The following is a 21026-nucleotide window of genomic DNA, read 5'->3' on the forward strand; positions in this document are numbered from 1 at the left end:
GGAGAGATTCAAGAAGTCATTTACTTCTGCTTAGCTTTTTTTTTTTTTTTTTTTTTTTTAATGGGTTTGTTCTAATATCAAGTTTGATTAATTAGAATAAGCTCATTGTAATCACTGTCTTTTGCAGTGGGATCTGATTTTGTGTGTGTGTGTGTATATATATATATATACATATATACATATATTTTTTTCTGCTTGATTATTTAATTATGTTTGGTGGAGTTTATACATATATAATTTATGAAAGTCTTAAAAATGGGAAAAGGAAATTGTGAGGTTGACTGTCTCTGCCGACAGTTCATGCTCACGTGAAAGTTTTTTCCTATTCTATATATATGTATGCGCGTGTGTGTGTGTGTGTATATATATATATATATATATTAACATTTTCTATTAACAAGTTTGTCTTTCTTTTTTTAAAAAAAAAAAAATTTGAAAAATAATACAAATTTTCTCATAAAATGGATTTTATTTATTAATAAATATCTTATAACTTAATATTATCATATAAATTTAAATACATATATATATATATATAAATATAGAGTGAAGATACGCCTTCAATCATAATAGACAAGTTGTTGGGAAGCTGTACGGAATGGGAATATAATGTATTGTATGTATTATTTATTGATTTAATTCTAACCAGTTTAATTATTTGTACACCTTTTGTCTTTGTGATGTGTATACTTACAAGCTAATATAATAAAATCTTTAAACAAAAAATTCTTATATTTTTTTTTAAAAATTTAAATTATAAACCATTAATTTAGGGTATCGTATATTATATTTGTTAGCGTGTATCATTTTTTTATTTGTTCGAAAGTTAGTTGAATGTTATGTCTGATGTCATCATGCGACATCTAATGAGTTATAAAAATTACAAATATAATAATTTTAACTAGTTCATAAATAAATAAAAAAATTCTTCATATATATATATATACATATATTATTTGATGTAAAATACATATAATAATACATTGAATATGCATGTGTAAAATCCCATGAAAGAAAAGAGAAAAATGTGAAGGTACTAAGTCAGAAGTTCAATGAAGTGAGCTCAAAGCTCATCGTCGATTAATCTTTTCATTTCTCGAATTTTTGAGTCAACAAAAAACTTTATTGTATATACTTTCTACTTCTGTTTTTACCACATTGTTTGTGTCAGAGAAGATATCGTATCGTATATTTTACTCTCAGAATTTTCATTGTCCTCCGTCACTATTTGAAAATGGAAAAAAAATGCAAATAAAAATGAGTGCCAAAAGGGTAGAGATCTCTTTTTAATTTCTTATGTAACTGAATGTATTTACGAGGAGATACAATAGATTTTAAAAGATGAAAAAAAAAATGAAAGAAAAGGAGAAGAGCAAAAGAGAGATTATTTATAAGAAGAGTTAACCGAGTCAGTTGATGAAAAAAGTGAGTTTAAGTAGTTGATAAAGAGTGAATCAAATACGAGATGTCAATGAGAGAGAACTCGGGATCGAAGAAGTACATATAAATTGTTAACGTTTACTTTTGATGAAGACAATTAGTATATGTACCAAATTGTTATTTTAACAATATATATATATGAGATTATAACGAAAAACTATATTCTTTCGATTAAATAAATTTTATAATATTTTTAAATTTATTTCTAACATAATCTTAAATGCATTAAATAGTTTTAATAGTCAATTTTAATTGGAATTTTTTATATGATTTTAAAATATAGTCATGTGTATATATACTCTATGCTAGTTTAATTATAATTAAATTACATCTCATAAAAAAATTACAATTAAATACAAATTTAAATATAAATTTTTTTAAAATAAATAAATAATTATGGGCGAGCCAAATAAAAACAAAACGCTCGTCATCTTTCCCACTGCTGGCCATTACCATTAGCCACCATAACCAGAGGGAGCTGTGAATCCTGCAACACTCATCTCTTTTCTTCCCCCCCAGAATCAAATGATTCAAAAATGGGTAAAACCGATTCTTCCAACGCCAGCAATTTGTCTCACTGCATTGCTGATTCTCGTTTTTACAAGCACCGGGCTAGCCAGCAATGGACTTTACGAGCCGTGCGCGGACACAAGGGTTCAGAGATCCGATGGCTTCACCCTCGGCATCGCATTCTCTTCCCGCCCGTCTTTCTTCATTGACCAGTCTCACCAGCTCTCTCCCTGCGACCGTCGTCTGTCTCTCGCCTCTCTCAATTCCCAGCTCGCCATTTTCAGGCCCAAAGTTGATGAGATCTCACTCCTCACTGTCAACACCTCTACCTTCTTCCCGGTACTCTCTTTAGTTTATAACTCATATCCATTTTTTTGCTCACTCATCTTGCTTATCTACTGTTCATATCTTAAGCTTTTCACTGGATTCATTTTTTGGAAATTTTGGAGTTTCCTATTTTCATCTGCCTCTGCTATAAATGGAAGTGGTTATTGAAATGCTGATTCAATGCAGATATTGATGGGTCATGCTGTTTGGATAGAGAGAAAATTGGTCAAGACTTGGCTAATTCCTTTACTTTTTATTTGTTTTAAGGAGAAATCGAAGTCGAGTCTGCTATAGTAATGTATAGTGATGCTGATGCTGCAATTACAAATCATAGGGTTAGCATTTTTTGGTTGATTAATCTTGAATCAACTCAAAGAAGTGTGATTCTTTTAACTGGGATTTTTCAATAGTTGGTGGACTTTGATATTGACTTATATACTGGAGGTTTCTCAGGATTCTTTTGGTGGATATATGGTGGCATTTGCTGGTAGAAGATATGCTGCAAGGTCTGTTCCTGCTTTCGTTGCGAACAGCACTTACACTGTTACCAGCTTTACTCTGGTAAGAACACGGTCTTACAATGTATCTTCATTAAACAGGACGAAGCACAAGTAAATAGGAATTTCCTTCTTCTCTGAACTACTATATGTATATATATATATATGTATATGTGTAGATATATATATGAATATATATGTATATTCCGAACTATTTTGTAGGATTAGAATGTATTGAGGTTGATGTTCGGGTTAGAGAGAAAACACTTAATAATTTTGTAGTCTTTGATAGCGAATTTGGATCCATCTCAGGTGGAGTAAGTAACCCTGACTAAAACGTATAAAATTTGAGGTAGTTTATTTACCTGTTCCTGATATTAGATCAAACAACATATGAAGTCATAGGGAGAAATCTTCTGTAGCTTGTACCGTTGGGTTCTTTTTTGTACAAGTGACTTGTTCAATCACCATAAATGGACCTAGCTCGGAAAATTTCGACAAAGTTCTGATTTGTTACATCTTGTTAAAGGAGTGACCTTTGCTAATTAGTTACTTGAATCTCGAAAGGGTCGATTACCGAATTTGTTCAATAACCACACATGGACCTAGCTCTGTTAATTTCGACAAAAGTTTTGTTTTGCTACATCTTGTTAAATGAGTTACCTTTATTAATTAATTTTTGAAAGGGTCTATTTCAGAACTTGTTCAATAACCGCACATGGATCTAGCTTGGTAATTGCTGTTGATAGAGTTTTGATTTGTAGATCCTTTTATTAAACAAATGATCTTTTATCAAATTAGGCACTTGAATTTCAAAAGGGTAGATTGCAGAACTTGTTTTGGAAGAGAGATGGATGTGCATCTTGCTCGCGAAACTCCAATTTCGTTTGTTTAAATAGACAAGACTGTGCTATCAGAACATCAAGCTGTAAAAACAGAGGGGGAACCGTGGATTGCAGTCTCGGGATACAACTAGCTTTCTCTGGGACAGACAAGCATCTTGCAGTCCTGAATTCATGGTACGAAGTGGAAAACCTAAGGCAATATTCGTTATACAATCTGTATTCGAATCTAAAGGATTCTCTCACCAGCCAGTACAGCAAGTTTTTCTGACTAATTTACTACTAGGTACTGGTCAAACTAACCATCCCACTTCTGATTATGTTGTAACATCGTAGTTTTTTTCTTCTGATTTCCTTTCAATTTCCTGCTAGTAAGTGAAATGTTAGGAACTAGTTTGGTTAGCTGAAATGTTTCTAAAATTTCTAGGGTTCTAGATCAATTTTGAACTCCTTTGAGATAGTTTAATTTGTTGTGTGTGTTGGTTTGTGGACTGCCAATGAAGTTTTTGCAGGCTTCTTTCTCTTTTTCTCTTTCTTTCCTCAAATTTTCTTTTAAAGATTTGATATCAACACCTTTTTGCACCACTTTCATCTGCAGTGAAAGCAATCTGAAAGATTAAAAGACAAACTTGAAGTTCTTTGAAATGGTAAATTTCAACACCTGGTTTCTCCATATCAACAAATCATAAAATTCCCTTCCATGCATTTAAGATAAAAACTAAACTAGACTAAACAGGAAAAAATAAAAAAAGAACAACTTCATAATCACATAAGTTAGCTGTCAAGTACTCATACAAGTAAATTCCTATTTGCCCCTCTCTCTCTCTCTCTATATATATATATATACACACACACCGCACATACATATAAACACATAAACATATAAATGGAACAGAAGAAAATTATAGAAGTTGTGAAAATATCTTTAACAAAAGATGAATAGTTGTTCTTCTACAGCAAAGTTGACTTGAGCCCAAAGAAATTGTATTGTGTAAATTTCCAGTGTTGTTAGTCAATAATGTTTGCAAATAAGATGAAAATCAAAACCTGGTTGTATGCAGCTCCCATGTACACTTCCCGAATGACCCTGCAATTGCCTCAGTACTTCTCTTAGCAGAAGACTTCGAACCCGTGTTTCTTTCCCTCTTTTTTCTTCTCTCTCGAAAAGGATTTAACTCTTTTCACAATCAAAGAAATTTTAAGCAATTTAATCACACCACCGTTTTGAGCTTGAGAAGGTTAGGAAGCAAGGTTGGTGATGCCAAAGTAAACAGTTTTTTGTTGAAATCCATTAATGACATAATCGACCTGAAAGTGACCAAATGGTGACTTAAATCGAAAGCCATATCCAAAGCCAGCTCCGGAACCTGGTTTGCCATGCCTCAGTGCCGGATTTCCTGAAATTTTTCCGTGTCAACTGATAATTAAGAGAAACCGATTTTCAAAATGCAGGGGACTAGAGGCCTCTTCTTGAATATCTATTCATGTAAAATAAATCAAATGAGGAGTCAATTTTGAAGCAAAACCAAGTTGGAATATCTCAACCAGATGGTCCACATAATGCCAGAAGAGAAATCAAAATTCAGTTTGACTATAAATTAGTTCATTCTCTAAGCCACTAGAAGCATTTGACTGAATATTTTCTGACTTGAGAAATCAGATCAAACTGAACCCTTTGAGGACTATAATTAAAAGGGAGGAATATATTTGATTAATTATGCAATGGGCGGAGGAAACAAGCGGAATTAATTTCATTCACCATCTTTTGATCGTTTTGGAAGGAGAGGAACAAAAAAGCTTTCGAAGGGATTGATGATGTGAATGATTTTCCAGACTATTGAATTTTTGTTATTGGGTTATCCTCTCTTCTCGACGGAGGATTTAGGGAATCTTGTTGACATTTTAGCAGACATGTAAATATTTTGTTCATGAGTGTCACCCTTTTGGTGCCGATTCTTAATAATATCCCTTACACTTTGTATTTCAAAAAGATATATATATTTGATTAATTATGAAAAAAATAAAACTCGTAGGGCAGGAGGAAGGAGCATTTCTCCTAACGAATTGAAAAAATGCGTCCTCAGGAACAAAAAATCATTGCCTTGAGTAACGGAACTTCAGGCAAAATGTAATTTTTAAAATTAGGCTAAAATTTTGGGGTAAAAAAAGATTGAGGTTTCCTCCCAAAAAATGGTGCTTTTACTTTAGAAGTGGAACAAAAACTTTCAGAAGAATGCAAAGAAGGTTTCTTCTTAAAGCCAAAAGGACAATGGAGATTTACCTAAAGCCAAAAGGATTCATTCAGTCTAGCTTGATGGTTGCATTTGAAAGGTATTCAAGAGAGATGATTGGGTTAATAAGTAAAAAAACTTTCAGAAGGTCCAAACAGGAAAAAAATAAGCATAAAAGAGCTCTAATTGATTAAAAGAAGTTTCTCTTTTCCTTTCAATTCCAAAACAAACGAAAATGTAACACTCACGAAAAATCAAAAAACTGGAGGGAAAGGCAAAATGCAAATGAATTCAAGTGAAAATTCTCAGACCATGTAAGCTTTGCTTTTTTCCCTTGAAAGAGGAAAACATCGGTTAGTCTCTTTTCTAAGAAAAGTGAAAGAAATGAAGCTTACCGGGTACAAGACGACCAGAGCCCAAGTCAGTGCCACAGTCCAAGAAAACAGCACCTTCCATCATCTTATTCTGAACAAAGAATTGCTCTCAATTGGTATTATAATGTGGTATCATATTGAACTCAATCTAAAAATTTCAACCTTCCGAATTAGCAATAAAGCAAAAAGCCATATACCAAAGGAATTGTCAATTCAGTGTTAGCAACTAGACATGATCTTCCACATCCAACAGCTCCGTCGCCATAACCCCGCACACTGCCTAGACCCCCAATTGCAAATGCTTGGTAAGGAGCCATATCTCCTACAATGGAACCACCTGTCAGGCTGGTAGAGAAAAGGGTAAGTATGTATAAATTTTGATGGGTCCAAAACCTTACACTTATATCCAGTACAAATGAAGCATGTACAGAGCACAACGACTTTATTCCCAATCAAAATAAACTTTTCTTTTTTGAGGAATAAAATATGATGTCAAGTTTTTTAATCCATTATGGCTAACTTAACTAAGGGTTCTATCCAATTTTGCTTGCCTACGTCATTGCTTGTTAGGACAAAACTTAATTTGGTCACTGCAAGTCTACCAACATACTAATGAATTGCACCATAAGCGCTGCTGATCAAGCATTACGAACATATCACTGTCGGCCCATAACTATACCTACAAGATGACAAGTTCTATGTTCTTAGTAAGACTTAAGTTCATAACCTTCAAGTAAAACACAATAATGTTACCTACTGAACCACCGCATTCGTGGTATCAAGGTAGATGTTATTAGTTCACAGCTTTTGATAAATTTAAAAATAAATCAATATTTTCCAGTTCACTTTTGAATAGTTTTTGTGTCCCCTAGCTCAACACCTATATACTGGTGCTGCAGCTGTCCTTTTCTATTTCTTCCCAGCTTTTCTGCTTCAAAAATTCTGCTTACCATTGTTCAGATGTCACATATATTCTCCGAAGGCACCAAAGAATATGCTTCTTACCTTGTCAACAAAAATGCGGGCCCCAATTTGACACCCTTTGATGCAACAAATTTGAACCGGTTGAAGATTAGCCACTTAGACAGAACGGGAATACCTTGCTCTATTTGCATACTGAACTGAAATTATGAGAAGCTTCTAATCAGTGAAATGAGATATGACAGTAAAATATGGTAATATAATCAGTCAGGATTACCTATCAAGATGATATTAAGAATGCAGCCAAAGCAAAATAACAGAGATTGAAGACAAACTTACACGAGAGAAACTGTGATCATTTGCCTTTGCAAATCGAGACTCTTGCTTTAAAACTACCATGCTGTCATGTGAATTGCCACTACATGACAAGGAATCCACAGAATGCTAACCATCAGATTAATGTTGTTAGTTTATTGCTCAAAGTGTTGGAAGAGTAGGTTGAGTAACCCTCAATTACCTGCAGGTAATGGGAAACCCATCAAGATCTCTAGTGATAGGGCGTCCATCATCACTTACGGGACAAACATGCTGCACAGTCCATATCTGTTACTTTCAATTTCCTTCTCAAAGTAACAGAGAGTTCAAAAAACTGCATCTAGATATAACACAATAATGTAGATGTAATTGATCCTGATTTAGGGTATGCATGATAAGCATAACTGGTACCTCAAATTTTATACTAGTTGTGCTACTCCACTTGGAACTTGCTGGTTCACTCAAATCCAACCCCATTGATAATCTAGACAAATTCACACCTCCACTCCCTGAACGGGAGAAATTATCAACAGGAACACCATGGACTCCAATCTCAGGTGAGAAAGAATGCTGGGGCAAGTCATATATGAATTAGAATATATATCCGAGAAATTTTAAATGGAAATAAGATTAATATACAAACCAACTAATAATCTTAGCAAATGAAAATAATTTATTTTAGAAAATTCTAGTGAAACCTCACTTGCATGAAAATGATAGTCTTTCAGTATTGTGCAAGGTAAAAGAAGCAACAAGTATTGAAATAACATATATTCGCTGGTTCAAGTGAGAACAAGAATGAATGTAGCATATACTGACCTGAAGGACAAAACATTGCTGCGCAAGCCATTCAGGCCGGGGCCTTCTATAAGCCACCAACACATTTGAATCATACAGCCCTTTATCCCACGATACATCGAGCTTCTCACTTCCACCAAATAAATTAGGATGCTTAATGCAGAGACTGGAAGAAACAAATTTGAATCTAACTGTTAAACTACTGTCCCAATGCCCTGCTTGTTTCCCGTTAATAAAACTACATCTAACAACGAAAAACAAGAAAGTAATAGGAAATATACTTTCTATTGTAACACCTAGAACCAAACACCACTACCTTAACAACTCTGAGCCTGAACTGAGGCTTAAAACCTCAACTCAAATTGTTAGGAACAGAGTTTATAGGACATTCCATCAGATCCATTGGATTCTTTTAGTTTGCAAACACTAGGAAATTTCTGCCAATAACAATTAAGAAAAATAACAATAGATACTCACAATATCTTCCTCTAATTATCAGAAGGCAAAGCCAATCAATTACATGATAAAAATAGAACTTCACCTGCCAATCACTAGTGAGAGAGGACTTCCAGTGTCCCTATAAAAAGGAAAAAAAAATTATTTTTTTGTAAATTCCATTAACAGGAACTCCTCCAGTAACAGAGCACAAAAAACAAAAGGAGAGAATAAGAATCTGAAAAACGAGATGGGCAAAAAGCCAAAACCTGAAAGAGGGGAGCATCAAAGAAGCACATAGCTTATGAGTGAAATCAACGTTAACATCAATCTTGGCTGCCATTAACACAAGAAACCATTTCCATTATCATCATCATCAACAAAAATCAATCTATCAGTCTATCAACAACCAGACAATGGAATATCAGAAATCGAGAAACCAAAAACTACCAAGAATACCGCATTGTGAGCAGGTACCCGTATTGAATTTATGTTCATATTGGGGAAAAGTATAGAGAAAACGTTAAGGGACTAACCTTTCCCCGCATGGATGCTCTTCTGAGCTCCCATGGCATTAATGAAGTAAAAATGGCATTACCAGAGAGAGACTGCAGAGACCCATTACATGTAGCACCTTGTAAATTCCATCTCCATGAGAGAAAGAGAGAATTTACAAGAAAGAACAATGAAAAAGCAGAAAAAGAAAGAGCTTTGAAGTGGCCCCTGTTTTGGTATTATGGCTTCCGAATGAAATGATGCGGTGCTGCTGGGTGAAGAAAAGGAGTGTTAGAAACTGAGGTTATCTCTTTTCTGCTTCTTCATTCGGTTTGATGCGCGTGGTTGCACGTGCTTAATTTATTTCTTTTTAAATTTTTTATTATATTAAATATAAATTTTTAAATAAAAATAATTTATTAAATACGAATAATACACTATATTTATATTATTTTCATTAATTCGTATATGTATTTATCATATATAAGTTAAAAATAAAATTAGTTACAATATAAATAAAAATATTATGTATAAAAAAATTATTAATAATTATAAATTCGAATATATATTTCTTATTAAAATAAATAAAAAATTTATATAAATTAAAATATTATAATTATAAAATTTTAGTTTGATCATTATTAAATATCTTATAATTATATAATATATGTACTAATAATCATAACTTTAAAGTAATATTTTTTAATATAATTAAAATATTATTTTTAATTAAAAAAATAGATATATATATATATATATATAAAAAGAGTCCCGACGTTACACATTTTAGGTCAAGACAACTTGATTAGATCATGTTGGATGATTTGAAATGAGGTCAGCAACAGATCGGGAGTATAAGTAGAAATTATTTGAGTCCGAAAAAATATGATTAGTTAAGAAATCAGCACAACTATTCTCTTCTTTATAAATATGTTAAAACTGGATCCTCAAACTTATAGTTAAGCGAATTCTAATATTTTGAATCATATTTAAGCCGATATTAATATGAACCGGCTCATGATGAATCATTAAACCGTAAACAGACCGTTCATCTCAAGTAACTTTAACCGCACCCATATTTCAAGTCATATTCAGACCGTTCAAAATGTCATACAATACCGAATACTTTTACTGAAACCCTCCAACCAAGTGTCATATTAAAATATTATTGATCACGCATATATTATAATAATTATTAAAATAGTTAAGTACTTAATTTAAAAAATATATTAATAATTATAAGTTTGAATGCATATTTTGTTATTAAAATAGATTTAATTTTATAATTTAAGGTAAGTATTAAAAAAATTATGTTAAAATAAATAAAAATATATTACAAAAATTTATTATGTTTAAATAATTAAAATTAAAAAAAATTAATATATTTATTTAGTATTTTCTAAAATTAATATATTTATTTATTAAAAATAATAATAATATTAATTTTTCTTAATAAAAAACTCGCATGGATATGTATATATATTATATACATATATGTAAGATATGTATATGTATATGTATATGTGTATTATGTAATTGATCCTGGAGCTACGGGCAAGGTAGGTTTTCACGAGAACGCAGCTCGGCAAGAACAACCAGACAAAGATAACATACTGGTTCAGATTTTGAGCTAATTAGGCCAATTTCAATTTCATCGAAAGAAGGAGGGGGATGGGGAAGAAGGAGAAGACAGGTCTGGGAAGGACACTGGTGAAGCACCATAACCAGATGATTCAGCAGTCCAAAGAGAAAGGTTTGTTCTACAAGGCGCAGCACAAGAAGGTTCTCCAGTCCGTCACCGATGTCAGCGATATCGACGCCATTATTGAGCAGGCCGACGAGGCTGACCGCTTATTCTCCCTCCAGCATCCTACCCCGAATCTCCTCATCAATTTGTTGGTTTCAATTTTTAAGTTTCAAATATTTTCAGCTTATTGTTGTTGATTTCTAATTTGTGCTTCTGGTCCTTGTTTTGTGCGACTCTTTGTTTGAAGTTGTTACTACTTGATTTAGAGCTCATCACTTCGCATATTTATTACTTTGGGATAGTTGATATCTGTAAATCTAAATGGGGGATGGAGTCTTAACATTATAATTGTCTGTTTCTTCTTTGGTATTAGGTTAGACTGTAGGAGTTTCATGATGTTTGTTTATGCATTATCTGTAGGTTCTTAAAGTTGCTACTTTGTGAGCAAAAAAGTTTGATAGCAGTCTGTTTAAAATGTATATCCATAGATTTTGATGGTGTACCGTTTTTCATCAGGGACACAAGCTCCAGCGCCAGTAACATAACATCCGGGGAATTGAGAGAACAGCAGAAGAACGAGGAGGAACTGTATGCTAGCAGTCTTCGAGTTCCACGCAGGCAAGTGTAGTCCACATAATTACGATATGTATCATTTTTTGAATCGAAGGTCTTAAAAAGTTTTGCTTTTGATGCAGGCCTCCATGGAATCCAGGAATGTCCGTGGAAGAGCTTGATGCCAATGAGAGACAAGCTTTCTTAGATTGGCGTCGGTTGCTTGCTAGGTTAGTGCTACTGGGACAAAAAATGTGAAAATATGCTAGATTTTTTTGGCATAGAGAATTGAATTTTAGTTCTTTTGGCAGTTTTTTGGCGTTCTGTGGAAAATAGGACTGGGGAGTGGTGTCGACATATTTACGCGTTACTTTGTAATCTGAACATATGTTCTTGCTTAAAGTTTTGTTCTTCCCTACTCTAAGTTGTTTGGAAAAGAAATGGAAGTTATACTTATTATCATGGGCCTCAAACACAGGGAAATTCCAAGTTCTGTGGACAGTGGAAAATGACATGAAAAAGATATAGTATGTGATAGTAATGGAAGGATGATCTAGCTCAGGTTTTGAAAGCCTTTTTCCAATTTTCTGCTAATCTGGAGTGCTAATAATTTATGGACAAGATATATAAGTGGTTTCAAGCATCTGAGAGAGAAGTGCTCTACCTTCCGACCTTTTAGTGTGTTTGTTATTAATTGTGCCCTGCGAAACATGTTGGATGCCTCGATGATTGCGTTTTCTTTTCTTTTTCATGTCTATTGCCAGGATTTGTTCTCTTAAGTTGTTTCTGCTTTCTATGCCATATTGTTTGAGGGGTTGAGTTCTTTTTCTTAATTTATTTTATATCTATTGGATTCTGTATTCTTATAATCATATATCTGAATTTGATTCAGACTTGAAGAGAATGAGAAGCTTGTTCTCACCCCATTTGAGAAGAATCTTGATATCTGGAGACAACTTTGGCGAGTAGTCGAGCGGAGTGATTTGGTAGGTTGGTTCTTTTTTATTTTAATTTAATTTTTTAAATATTTTTAAATTTTAGTTTTTTTTTATTGTAGAAAATATAATTTAAGCCATCCACTTGACAAACTTTTTTAACTCATAATTATTCATGTATTCAAATTAACATTAGTGTATTGTCTCACTAACAGTCAAGCCACAAGTACTAAAACTTTTAAAAGCAAAACACGTATTTTGGAAATATAATCTATATCCTAGAGATTTATTTGAATTCAGCAGTTGCACTCCTCTAAATAAGAAAATGCATTTTTAAACTAGGGATATGCCAAGGTTTTAAAATTTTTCGTGAAATAGCTGAAGATTCTATTTGTGCATATTTTTCCTATGTATGTTTTGTTACTCATGACTCGTAGGCTTTATTTCCTGGATCTGCAACTGTGTTAGTATTTTAGCATGGCCAGGCAGAGCCTTCTTTAGCTTAGATTGATTCTGGCCCCTCACTCTTGCTTCGTCTATGACTTCCAATGTTGACTTGTAGTGTGGATGACCTAAACATTTTGTTTTCGAGAAGACGTGAAATATAAGGACAATTTACATGTTACATCTAATAGGATTGTGTTACTCACATCCTTGAGAAAATCTTGATAAGAATAGGAGTAATGATGAGTTGTGGCTCTTCTTTTAGATACAAAAGGTAATTCATTTAGAGTCGCCAAGGGAATGGCATCTAATTACAAAATTACTTTTCTTTTTAAAATAGTCTTATTACAAAAATACAAAGATTTAATAGGTTAATCAGATCAAGAACATCAATCCCATCATGGATGGGATGACCTTTGAACAAATTTAGAGAGTTCTCGAGCAATGATCCTAGTAGAGGCAAAAGAGGAGGAATAATTCTCCTCTTTCTGACCCAAAGAAAAGAAATAGGGAATAAGAGAGATAATCCTTCTTTTTGAGTTTAGCATCTTAGTATCATTCTAGTCCCAGAATTTGATCTTCGACTGATTAACTTATGACCCAACTGATATTTACGACAGCTAGAGCAGAACTCCAAAGTATTCTAGTCTAAGTATAAGATGGCCTGGGGATTCCAATCCAAGGCAAAAAAAAAGCAATCATTAACCGGTATTCAAACTTGTTTTATGAGATTTTCTGAAGTGAGGATCTTCCCCCAAGCTGCTTCCTAGGCAAAAAAAAAAAAGCAATGCAGGGACAAGCTTTTGATTCCAAATTTGTTTCTAGGGAAAGTAGCCCAACATGGATCAAAAAGCTGATGGTGGTGAAAGGATTTAACTGAAACTCCGTCATCCTTAGATAACTTCCAAACCAGTCTATCGTCCTCAATGAGTTAAATGCGAATTAACTTCCATTTAGGTTATCAAAGAAAGGGATATTCCATTGGGCATCACCATTGTATTCCACAAAATAATCTCTAAGCTTGTCTCTTTTGAACATGATAAGTGAGAAAATGATAAAGAATACATCCTAAAAGGAGGCCATCCACAGATTCTGCACACCAATGATCCAACTAGTAACTCATGCCAATCATTTTCCTCTGGTTAAAGAAAACTCATCCATGTGTTTTGAAGTGGCAATCAATATAAAACATTGATATTTGAATTTTCTCATGAAAACTTACCAGGCTTTGTGCTTTCTCAATACCAAAAATATTGGAAACATGCAATTAGTTAGGAGTGTGAATGTTGGTGGTAGGATAAAATCAAGATATTGACCAATTGGTGTATCAAGTATCTCCTTTAGTGGAACTTCCATACAATTACTTTTAGGAAAGATCTTGAGCAATAGGAACACATGGTGGTTTTTCTTGCTTCTTCACTTTAGAGTCTGCTGATGTAACATTCACTTGATGAATGTTAATGACTCTGAAATTAATAAAGTCATGTGTTCCTGAACTATTCTTTTGGCAATGTTAAAAGCTCGCAACCAATTCATTCTTTACTCAATCCTTCATGAATTCTTGAAACATTATCATCTATATGCTTTTGTACTATGGTTAACTACTTGCAAGTAACCATGAATTCATTTTTTATAGCTGGTAATGGTGGTTGATGCACGAGATCCGCTATTCTACCGTTGTCCTGATCTTGAGGTAATTCATGTTCTGAAGTTCTTTTTGCACTTTTCCTTCCATGTGTAGATTTCATTTGTTATTTGACTCTGATATAGGCATATGCTCGAGAAATTGATGAGCATAAAAAGACATTGCTTCTGGTAAACAAGGCAGATCTTTTGCCATTTTCTGTCAGGTTAGTGTTCCCTGATTAAGTGCCTTTAGCTGGTCATTATCAGTTTGCCATTTTTCCACGTAGTATATATTGACATCATTTTTCCTTATCTGCAGGGAGAGATGGGCAAAATATTTTCGTCTTCACGAGATTTTATTCATCTTCTGGTCCGCTAAAGCTGCTTCTGCAGCTCTAGAAGGGAAAAGTCTTAGTGGCCCATGGAAGACAGATAATACATCAGAAAGGATAGTTGATCCTGATATAAAAATATATGGCAGGGATGAGCTTCTAGAGCGTTTGCAGTCTGAAGCACAAGAGGTGGTCAAAATGAAGAGAAAATCTGGTTTGAATACCACAGCCTCATCTGATGTTCAATCTCAAGTTGAAGATGCTTCAGGAAGTTCAGTCCCTCGGAGTGTAGTTGTGGGATTTGTGGGGTACCCTAACGTGGGAAAGAGCTCGACAATTAATGCTTTGGTTGGCCAGAAGCGAACAGGTGTCACCTCTACTCCAGGAAAAACAAAGCATTTCCAAACATTGATAATCTCTGATGAGCTTACCCTGTGTGACTGCCCTGGACTGGTATTTCCATCATTCTCTAGTTCGAGATATGAGATGATTGCTTCAGGAGTGTTGCCAATTGATAGAATGACTGAGCACAGGGAGGCGGTGCAAGTTGTGGCCAATCGAGTGCCAAGGCATGTAATTGAGGAAGTATACAACATAAATCTGCCAAAGCCCAAGCCATATGAACCACAATCTCGGCCTCCTCTTGCAATAGAATTCTTGAGGACTTATTGTGCTTCTCGTGGATATGTAGCCGCAAGTGGACTTCCTGATGAAACAAGAGCAGCACGTCAAATTTTGAAAGATTTTATAGACGGTAAGATTCCCCACTTCAAAATGCCTCCTGGAATATCTGATGATGATAGTGTTCAAGCTCCTGCAGAAATGAGCTTGTCTGAAATAGACGAGTTGGATGCATCTGATGATGCTTCAGACATTGAAAACTCTCCAGAACATAAAGATGAAAGTTCTCCTGTACTTGAACACGTGCTGGATGATCTTAACTCATTTGACCTAGCAAACGGGCTTGCTTCAAAGAAGGTTGCTAAGAAGAAACCAGACTCATCTCATAAACACCATAAAAAACCGCAAAGGAAAAAAGATCGTTCGTGGAGAGTCAGCAACAATGATGATGACGGAATGCCAGTTGCAAGAGCCTTCCAGAAACCAGTGAATACAGGTCCTTTGTCAGCGGGTTAAGGGCCAGATTTTATTGTGCTTCTCCATCGAGCAGTCTATGCCTGCAAATTTAGCCGTTTACTTCTCAAATGGAGACTGTCACTCTGAGGAAGAAGTGGGAACCATATTTCCGATAACTTAAACGCTCGTGGTTCAAATATTGTTATTGGTTTGCAAATGCATGTGTCTTTTTTATCACTTTTGTCTTTTCGGTGATAAAAGAATGAAATGAAACGATGTTCTTGTTGTTATCCTTAAAAAGATGGGCAATGTATTTATATAGATACTTGAGTATAAGAGTTCTCAAGAGAATCAAAACTAACATATAAAATACGACTAAATAGTATTGTGATTATACGAAAAAAGTTAATTTTACATGAATTATTATAGCGATAATAGTATTTGTATCTATACAAATACGTTGTTAGCAATTATTTCAAAAAGCAAATAGTATATTATTAACAAATACTTTGTTCTTTTCTACATGAATTGAAATAAAATATTTTGAAATACTTCGTAATCATATCTCTATATATATATATATAATTTTTTAAAGTTTTGCTTGTAATCTTTTTTTTTTAATAAATTACCTTAAAATTTGATAATATTTTCATAAATTATCATAAATTTTAATAATTAAATAGCGTAACTTTTTGAATTTAACAAAAATTGATTGATGAGCTCTTGATACAGAAGCTTTAGTTGAAATAAGTACTCGACTTTAGTAAATATTATAATCATGATCGTAACTAAATTTTAACTTTTATTAGTAAATAAAAGCACAAAGTAATAATCATAATTAAATATAATGTTAATATTATGATCTCATTTAGTTTATTTTCATTATATTTCTAACAAATTTACATTTTTTTTTTGTTTTCTATAATGATATCAATCTATATAATTGCACCATAGATTTTAAACTTTTGAAATACCCTCATCCATTCAAAGAATTTCTCGATGCTATAATTTCAAATCATACTTATTCTTAAAGTATAAAATGAAATTTTGTAATTTTATATGTCACGAATATTAGAAAAATTAAAGTAGTTATTTGTTATGATTGAAATAAAATTTTTAACAATTATCCATTTGATAGAGAAACATTAATTACAAAATGTTCTTATATTTTAGACCCAATTACAACGAGGTTCATTGACTTTTTTTTTTTCGGAGAAGAAAGTTACACGATTAAACGTAAAACTAAGAAATTATGTATCTATTTTGAAGTACGATACTATTACTAATCTCAGTATTATTTCAATCAAGATCACTCCGCCAATAAAAACCTACGAATTATGCAAAATGAAAACATTAAAAGATATATAAGATAGTTATTGGTTTATATTCATATATTATATCAAATAAAAATAAAATAAATTAAAATAATAAAATTAAAAATCATTTATAAACTAATATGAAAATCATATTTTAAAATTGACTAGAAGTTAAAAATAATTAAAAACCATTTGGTCCCAAAAAAAATAGTCAACTCTTTTTTTTTTGGAAAAAAAAATCCACTCTTACATGTAAATTATTTAAATTTTGACTTTTTTTTTCTAAATTTATTAATAAAGTACACATGGAAAAAGCAATTAAAACATTTAACTGTCACTTGGATAGTCATAATAAAATATTTATTAAGATTAAACTCAATTTAATCATTTAATTGTTATCAATACATACATTAATTTACATGATCGTTCATATATTTGTTTACGACATCTGCTGTGAAGGCCCAAAATTTAAGAAAATGAAAATATTGAATTAAGTAAATATAAGCGGAAGCAATTGAGAGTTCAGAGTTTGCATTTCTTACATAATAAATTGGGGTGCCCACTAGGGTTGTGGGAATGTTCCTTTTAGAGAGTTTCAGTAACTAAATAAATAAGCAAAAGGAAACATAACTAAAGATCCTATAGAATTGACATCCGTTAGACAATTCTAATGGGATGCGGGAGACAGCTCTTATTCGCAGCATTCTTACTGTTCAGGATCTACATCTTAGTTTTTTTTATATGAAATAGTTAAATAAAAGAGATGAACTACATTAACCCAGTAAGAATATTATATTTAATACCGATACGGAAATCAAATATTGGTAAAAAAATCGTCAAATATCTAATGGAGTCATTATCTCTTTTTAAATAAATTCGTTTAACATACAAAATTTTATTTCATATTTACCTTTATGAGTTTTTAAAATCGACCTATGAAGACAATAACTCGAATAACATTTTATTACACATTTAAATAAAACAATAACAGTAAACTTACATTCTTACCCCCTTATTAGTACATTTGGGAGTTCATAGGGATACCTCGTATACGTGGACCCAATACCTAATTTATCAATTAATCGGCCGTCCTCATATCTTGTTGAGTAATAGGCACCAAACACACCACAACTTCAATACTTCTTCCGGTATGAGGGTGATCTATACCTCTTAACCCCTTCCGGTATGTAGCTTATCAATCTCGTTCGATTAAGATAATGTCTACAGTTGGGTTTTCATATGCACTAAGTCTGTACATCCTTTTTCAGGATACCCAATGAGCTTTTCATATATGTATCTACATTATCAACTAATCACAATTACATACTGATATTTCATATTTACAAATCAACAGTAAATCATGAAATTAGACAATACGCAATTCAATCAATAGATATGGACAAAATGAATAGATAAACTAATAACGATAAAATAATTAAAATTAATAAATTATAGAACATGATTCAACAGTAAATCTTTTTGACAATATAGAAGAAAATAAACAATAAGCCTATGACAATTATACACTAACTGATTGCAGCTCCACTAGTGACCTGTAATTAATTTTATAGATTTTTAATTTTTATAAAACACACCATTATTAGTTATTAGACTTTAATTTACCATAACAGGGGAAAAAAGTAAGGAATTTTTATCCCAAATCGGTGTTCGAAATACTATTTTTTTCATTGTGCATTATGTCGGCTCTCGGATTTCCTGAGTTTTTCTTATGAAAATCAAAACACGTGTCACGTATCCCAAAATACTCTAAAAAGGTTAAAATAAGTATTTTTAAACTTTTTCGACCGGTTTAGGATTTTGGCACGGCGGCGCTGCAGTGCTCTGGCGCCGACTCCACTGTCTATGGTGGTGTTTCCTCTCGGCATGATTGTTTTCGATTGATTTTAGCCAGTTTTGCATGGAAACCTGTTAAAAACAGGGTGAGGGAGCCTCTGTCGACCGAAAAAAGGAAAAACTAAAACCCTATATGTAGGGATGTTCTCTGTTGCGGTAGCTCCGCCATTCTTTTCTTGCAGTTGAGGTTTTTCTTCGGGTAACTTGCACCAGAAAGAGACGAGAAACACATTGGTCAAAGAATAGAAGGAAACGATAGACAACAAGGGGCTTATCGGAGGAGTTTTTGGGTTGCGGCTCGACTGAGTTCCACTCTCATTTTTCGGCTCACCTGTTGGCCTTTTGACTTCGATATAGGTGTGGGAGGTTTGAAATTCAATTCCGAGTGGAAGGGGGGGAATTTTACCTATTCGACGTCGAGGTGGCTCCGATGCGGCGACGACGGTGTCCCTCCAATGATTGAGCTTTTCTCTGGCCGCCTTTCTTCTTCTGCTTCGGTCAGAGGTGTCGGCTAGGGTTTTAGGAGCTGATCGAATAGAGGTTTAAATATCTCTCTTCTTTTGATCCTGACCGTCCATTTATATCGACGTAGAGTAAGGAGAGTTGTCCGATTCGAGATCCGTTTAGGCAAATCCGTGTGTAAATTTGGATCGTCCATTGTGATCCTCCAGAGTAAATCTCGCCAGTTCATTGCCCACCATTGGAACTTCACACAGCTGATTAGAGTCGTCCATTTGAATTTTGGCAGAATTGAGATCTCACTGTTTGTGCGAGCAGGAACGGATGTGGGCTGTTAGATCACCCAAGCACACGGATCGCCCGCGTTGCTCCCACGTGGAACTCGTGCCAGCATATCCGCTACGCGGCACATTCTAACTCATTGTTGCTACTGATGTGACCGTCCCACGTAGTCCGCATTTCCCCTTTTTGTTATTTGACCTCCTGTTTTTAAATTTTCTTTCAAACACATCTTTCTTTATTCACAGTTTCACTCTGGTTTCCAAAATAAATTTCAATTTCATCCAAAATCCAAATTTCTCCAAAAATTAACATAAAAAAGTAAAAATTAAATTATTTTAATTCATTATTCGTTAATATTAAATTATCTCGGTCCATATTTTCGGATCCGCGTGTTATATATATAAATCTAAAAATTAAAATTATGAAGCATGTGAGCGAATCGACAAATAATACATATGTTTTTCTTTTTGGTGTATTACTTTATCTATATTACTATTTTTTGTTAATTTCTACATAATTATCTTGTTACCCAAAATATTCAAAGATCAATAATCTTCTATTAAACATAAATTGAGATTTTTATTATTATTATGGGAAATTATTAATCATGTTACAAATTATTATCGTGTTACAATTAAGTTACAACTTTTTTTTTTTGAAAATAAATCGCTTGTATTAATTAATCATGCATCAAAATAGCAAAGTCCGGAGTTAACACATCCCATATATGAAAATGTGGATAGAGATGATCAACTCTCGTTATCTTATGAGCCACTATATTACATTACTGCTTGACCCAATTAATCTGAGACATCTGATTTTTAATATAATAACGCACCACAATCTGCAACAATAAAATCGAATTCTGAACGATCATCCTCCACCGGTATCAATGCTCTTTGGACCTTATGGACATCCATCTCCACAACTTTAATTTGTTATTTAAAAAATGTGAATATTTTTTTTAAAATTATAGATTTTTGTTGTCTTATATATATATATTATAAAATTTAAAAATTAATGTTAATAAAATTAATAAAATAATTAATTAATTTATTTAAATCATAAAGATTATTATAATTAATATATTGTCTTATAAAATATTGTAAATTTATAAACTAAATTGTATAAAAAGATTTAATTAAAAAATAATTAATAATTAAAAAATTGAATATATTTTTACAGAAAGTAGTTGGATAAGAATTTATCTCAAATAC

At 32.9% G+C, this 21026-nt stretch overlaps 3 protein-coding genes across 3 annotated transcripts; 2 read left to right on the forward strand and 1 right to left on the reverse strand.

Moving 5' to 3' along the window:
* The first annotated feature begins 1863 nt into the window (after positions 1-1863).
* On the forward strand, positions 1864-4143 carry LOC110810702 (uncharacterized). The gene is made up of 3 exons (XM_088219295.1): positions 1864-2289; positions 2731-2838; positions 3576-4143. Exons 1-3 carry the CDS (start codon positions 1966-1968, stop codon positions 3885-3887), a joined length of 744 nt encoding a protein of 247 aa, XP_088075421.1. The 5' UTR covers positions 1864-1965; the 3' UTR covers positions 3888-4143.
* Positions 4144-4359: 216 nt separating this feature from the next.
* Positions 4360-9484, reverse strand: LOC110810666 (Outer membrane OMP85 family protein). The gene is made up of 11 exons (XM_088219294.1): positions 9227-9484; positions 8960-9026; positions 8797-8832; positions 8277-8421; positions 7869-8027; positions 7660-7730; positions 7482-7560; positions 7227-7342; positions 6419-6566; positions 6243-6312; positions 4360-5013 (listed from the first exon to the last, which is right to left on the reverse strand). The coding sequence occupies exons 1-11, from the start codon at positions 9258-9260 to the stop codon at positions 4856-4858; spliced, it is 1083 nt and encodes a 360-aa protein (XP_088075420.1). The 5' UTR covers positions 9261-9484; the 3' UTR covers positions 4360-4855.
* A 1232-nt stretch (positions 9485-10716) lies between these two features.
* Positions 10717-16135, forward strand: LOC110810682 (P-loop containing nucleoside triphosphate hydrolases superfamily protein). Its single transcript, XM_022036915.2, has 7 exons — positions 10717-11080; positions 11449-11550; positions 11628-11714; positions 12377-12470; positions 14500-14556; positions 14634-14713; positions 14809-16135. The coding sequence occupies exons 1-7, from the start codon at positions 10857-10859 to the stop codon at positions 15956-15958; spliced, it is 1794 nt and encodes a 597-aa protein (XP_021892607.1). The 5' UTR covers positions 10717-10856; the 3' UTR covers positions 15959-16135.
* The last annotated feature ends 4891 nt before the right edge of the window (positions 16136-21026 follow it).

This window comes from Carica papaya, chromosome 5 (assembly GCF_054855325.1).
Source record: "Carica papaya isolate Zhongbai chromosome 5, ASM5485532v1, whole genome shotgun sequence".
Taxonomy (NCBI): Eukaryota; Viridiplantae; Streptophyta; class Magnoliopsida; order Brassicales; family Caricaceae; genus Carica; species Carica papaya.